Genomic DNA, 5,352 nt, shown 5'->3' with positions numbered 1-5,352 from the left:
TGTCTTATTCAATAATAAGGTGTTCCTAACTATTTTCAATACCTTGAAGATCTCCTGATCGAATTGTCGTCAGTTCTCCATCTAGAATTGAAGATAATATATTTGGTTGAGAGGCCGCTGGCAAAGGTTTGCCAACTTGATCTCAAAAGATAAAACCTAGTCCACTATTAGAATCATCTACTGGGTATGATGTATCACAATTTAGTTTCAGAAACCAACCGAAGGAGGAGTCTAGTGATGAAGATCAACTTCTTGTTGTGGAAGAATAGGTTGTGTGAGGTGTTGTGGGGATAACGGTTTGAGAGCCTTAATGAATTCATTGAAGACTGATAAAATAATTTATAGGATCAACTTGTTGAATCATTGAACACGATACATTAACTAATATATTCGACAAGAAACTACTACCTAGATCTCCACAGTCATTATCTCTCCCTCTATTGATCTTGTATGCTCCTTTGTCCACACAATTGCTAGGGTTAGCAACTAATATGCATTGCTAATTGTTAATAGACCCATACAGAAAACAAATTTTTATCCTCTCAATTTGCCTGCCCGTACTTGACGTTCAATACATCAATCAATTCCAATCCATTAATTCATACTCATACAATGACTAAATGTTAATCTATACATGATGAAAACATTACATTCTCCCAATTGGACAGTACAAAGTCATTGCTCTAACATTAGATTAAAAATTTGAACTCATATGAGAAATATTGAAAGTAGTGTACCCTACAGAATACACTTCAATCCAAGCATAAATACAAAAACTCAATTATAAACATCACATGGGACCATACACGTCAAAATGCTTGCATCTTTGGAGGATTACAAAATTTTAGTCCTTTCAACAAAAAGGTCTTTTGTTAAGAAAACGATAGGTTCCACCGAGATTTGAACTCGGGTTACTGGATTCAGAGTCCAATGTCCTAACCACTAGACCATGGAACCATTTTACCAAGAAGCTTCATTTCAATCTTTCCATTTCAACCTTTCTTAGATAAAAATGACTGCAACATCATCACATAGACAGAATCTATTCTTAAAATTTAACTACCAAACATATTTGTTGTTTCTTCAAATTATTTTCAGTTGATACAATCAAATAATTTTAATTTCTTGATAAATACTATTCATTAACTTATTTCAAGATATCAATATGAAATTGAAATCAAAATCATTCCAAACTTGTTTAAGTTTCTTTTTCTTCCTCTTTGAGAAAATGCATCACAATCACAACCGAGGATTGCCTTATAAGAGCAGAGTAAGAAAGTGAAGGAGCCCTCTGCTGCTTCTACTGCGACGGCGGCGGCGGCGGCGAACGTGGAGAGTTCTTCCTTGGAAACGGAAACGGTGACGGCATGTGAGAAAGCTTGCAAGGAATGATACTATACGAGCCCGGATCAGGACAGATCCTAGGGTGTGCAAAGAACTCCCCGCACTCAGCCACTGATCTCTGCAACGGCAGATCAGGAATGCAATTCTTCCTCATATCAAGTACCCCACTCCTTATCAAATCCCTGCAGATCGGGCCCACCTGGGTGAAATAATTGTCCGATAACGACAAGTTTTCCAGCTTCCCCAGCGCACATACCAACTCTGGCACTGCACCGTACAAGTCGTTCCCGGCGAAGTTGAGCTGTTCGATGTTCTCCAAGCACCCCAAGGAGCACGGCAACGGTCCGGTGAGCTGGTTCGAACCGGCATCGAACACGGTCGCTTCTTTCAATAACCCGATTTCGTACGGAAGGCAACACGAGAACTGGTTGTTGAGGAAGAGAACCTCAATCAAAGTGTTAGCAGCTTTCCCGATACTCTTTGGAATGGGACCCACGAACATGTTGTTAGCCAAGGTGAGGTACCGAACTGAGGTGCTGCCCAGGTTATCTGGAAGCTTCTGCATGAAATTGTTGTTGTTGACGAAGAGAAGGTCGAGAGCCAGGTTAAATACCTGAACCGGCACTGAACCGGTGAAAGAGTTGAACCGGATATCCAAGAAGGAGAGGTTTTTCATGGTTAGGACGGCGGTTGGGAATTCGCCGGAGAAGTTGTTGTTGCTGAGGTCTAGTTCGTAGAGGTAGCGGAGATGGGCTATTTTAGGGGAAACTGTGCCTGTGAAATTGTTGGAATTGGCGTGGAAGAGAGCGATGTCGGCGAGTTGGTCGAGGAAACCGTCTAGTGTTGGGGCTGTGAGTCCGAAACCGTTGAAGTCGACGGAAGCGACTGCGGTGGCGGATTTGTTGTCTGGTGGACTCTCGCAGAAGAAGCCTTTGTAATTGCAGATATTGGAGCCTACCCATGTTTTGGTGATTCCGAAAGGGTCGGAGGTAATTGTTTTCTTAAAGTTTTGGATTACAGGGTATACCATAGCTAGTCTTTGGTCGGCGAAAATTAAATTCTTGGGCGCAGGTGGAGGAGGAGGTGGACATTTGGTTTGTGTGTGAGGAGGAGGAGAACAATTTTCGTTGCTGCAACTGCGGCCACCACCTCCACCTCCGCCGCCACCGCCACCGCCAATACCGCCACCTATTATGACTTGTAGTGTTTCTCTTTTGGTTTCTGGGACTGAAGTGTTGCAAAGTAGATGGAAGGAGGAAGAAAAGAGGACGAAGAAGGTGGTGATGATTAGTGATTTGGTAGAGATGGAAACGTAGTAGCCCATCTTCCTTTTCTTGTTTTCTGGTTTTCTTTGCAGAGGACAAAGGGCAAGTAGGAATTCAAGTGGGGACTAAAAGCTCAGACTATTTAGAGAGAGAGAGAGAGTGGTGGTAGTTTTAATCTCGTTATCTAGAGAAATGAAAGGTTTCCATTTCCTCATTTCTGTAAAAGGTCTCAATCCTCGACAGTCTCTGGAATGGATGGCCAGAGTTGGGTTTTCTTTAAACCCCATATCATATCAATTCTTTTACTTCCATAAATACCCAAATATCTATACTGCCATTAAAGAGGAATGTTTAAAATGAATTTATGAAAGAAAGAGGAAGTCCATTAAATTCCACTATCTTAGGCTGTACTTTTATGTAAGCATTGCCTTGCCTTTGTCCCCATCGCAGCCTGTATTGTATCAGCTAGCAGGATTCAGGACTCACGGGCGAGAGAAAACTGAAAAGGCTCAGAGGTAGACCACACGCCACCCCCTTTCTTTTGATATATGATGAAATGGAATGATCACCATGGTTTTAGTGCACGATATCAGAACGGTTATCCATAACACGGAAAACTGATATGATATTGATATGGTATCGGTTTGGATCGGTTGTATTGAATAAAATTATCTCTTGATTTTCTTAAAAAATGAGTTTTCGGACCATTTTACCTCTTGTCTATACCGTGCTACCAATACGATATCGGTATGGTATCGATATCGATGATTAGCAAAACCAGTATAGAAGAGCGATACGATATCGATACTTAGAACCATGATGATTACTCCTTTTCATTCCTTCACCTACCAGCATTTCTTTTCCTTTTCATTGCTTCATGTTTGTCAAACCCTGAGTGCTCTTACCTCAGCCTAAGCCCAAGTCCAACCTGATCCTGAAGCCGGGCTGGAATGGATTTCTTAGCCCTTCCAAGTTTAAACCAATTGAGTTCAGTGCAACATTGATTGATTGACCTTGATCAGGACAGGTTAAGCCGGGTTGACCCTAATTTATCCATGTTTTTGTTAGGGCTGAGCTGGCTTTGGTTGACCCAATCTGGGCTTGTTTTTAGTTTACCATTTGTCTTTTCATGCGGTAAAAAGAGAGATCTCATCGAAGGGTGTCAATCGTTACAGTATCCGGTATTTGGTACGGTATCAGTACGGTACCAAAGTCAAACACCTCATACTGATACCGTACCGTACCGCACATGGTACCATTTTCTCATATTGATATTGTACCATACAGTAGCAATATGATATATTGTGTTATTCGGTATGTATATGATACGGTATACGGTATTTGTCATATGGTTTCTTATATTATATACACATAAATTAATATATATATATATATACTAGTAAATATGGACGTGCAAATGCACGTGTGGTCTTATATTAGGAGGAGAGAGAGAGAGAGCTAACTGATGACTATTGATAGTGTAAATAAAAACTGCTACAAGCAAGAGCAACTCTGTGTAAAACATGATGATAGGAACCAAAAAAGAAAAAAAGAACAGTTTCTAATAAAAGATCATCTTGACATAGATTCAATATTTGCGTAAATACTTAGTCATTAAGTCTATATAGCAAGATTTAGGGGCACATGTTATATTTTAATTTTGTAGGAAAAACATTTGTATCACAAGCTATACTAATGCTTCAATATATGCTTTTTCCTCAAACCAATGCCCTATATTTACATACCCCATCCATGGTAACAAATAGTGATAAAATGGTCTTAGGCTCTTCTCTTAGAAAAAAACAAAAGGCTTATCTATATTGGTTACTTTCATACTTATAGATATTTAGCCATAAGCTGTCTTTTCAGAATCCCATTCTTCCTGCAATCTTTCCAGCTCCTACTGTGCTGCAGCAATTTCTTGTCTTAGATCTGTATGGGTAACAACAAGCAACAAGCCTTCGGTTCTCTGTTGCAAGAGTTTGCATCTCAACTTCTTGTTTTGCAAGCTTCTGTTCCATGATATGTGGAGGAGGCTAAGAGCTGTCTTAGATGATGAGATGGAGCAAGACCTTTACTTCCCATTTCAAATTACAATGTCTAGACTGGATATTAAGGGAAAAAAATATAAGAAACTAAATCAGCATTGCCACAACCATTTGGCTTGCAAATCATCAGATGAAGAATTGATCATGCAATATCCTACTAATCAAAAGTCAATAAAATTATGAGAAAAAATATATGGCACAATTCAAAAGTAATATTGGGCCCAGATAGTTCTCAGGTGATACGTGTCTGATTCTGTTCAAAGCTGCAAATCTACAGAAAGGATAAGTAAACCTCATATGTAAACCTCTAGTTACTTACCTTCTCACTATTTGACAATGGACCCAATCATGTCAGTATGAGTTAGGCGACAAAAAAAATTGGAAGGGTGGAGTGGGTTTACTAAACTCAATGAATCACCAATTCACAATCATCATACACCAACCAGAAGTTAAATTTATCAGGAATCATACTTCCAATTTCCTAAGGGCTTGCAATTATTTTGATTTAAGAAAGATTGCTTCTGAAAGCAACCTGTCAGCATGCATAGAAATGAAAGAGCTAATTTGGAGGCAATTCACCTCAAAATTCCAATGTAGTAGCTTGAAAGTTGCGAGAATTGTTGTTGGCGATGTAAGAGCTTGAGCAATGCTTGGTCCTTATCAAACCCTAACAATTGCAGTTCACATGATCAGTA

General features: G+C 39.6%; 1 protein-coding gene and 1 non-coding gene across 2 annotated transcripts; both read right to left on the bottom strand.

Annotated features, from left to right (window-relative positions):
• Positions 1-885: 885 nt before the first annotated feature.
• Positions 886-957, bottom strand: TRNAQ-CUG. The gene has a single exon. It is a non-coding gene; the product is annotated as a tRNA-Gln (tRNA).
• A 328-nt stretch (positions 958-1,285) lies between these two features.
• LOC122648335 (uncharacterized protein At4g06744-like) lies at positions 1,286-2,762 on the bottom strand. The gene has a single exon (XM_043841565.1). It carries the CDS (start codon positions 2,666-2,668, stop codon positions 1,301-1,303), a length of 1,368 nt encoding a protein of 455 aa, XP_043697500.1. The 5' UTR covers positions 2,669-2,762; the 3' UTR covers positions 1,286-1,300.
• Positions 2,763-5,352: the final 2,590 nt, after the last annotated feature.

The sequence above is a fragment of the Telopea speciosissima genome, unplaced genomic scaffold, assembly GCF_018873765.1.
Source record: "Telopea speciosissima isolate NSW1024214 ecotype Mountain lineage unplaced genomic scaffold, Tspe_v1 Tspe_v1.0814, whole genome shotgun sequence".
NCBI lineage: Eukaryota > Viridiplantae > Streptophyta > Magnoliopsida > Proteales > Proteaceae > Telopea > Telopea speciosissima.
The sequence above is the reverse complement of the archived record's forward strand: the minus strand, read 5'-3'. Positions and strand labels throughout refer to the sequence as shown.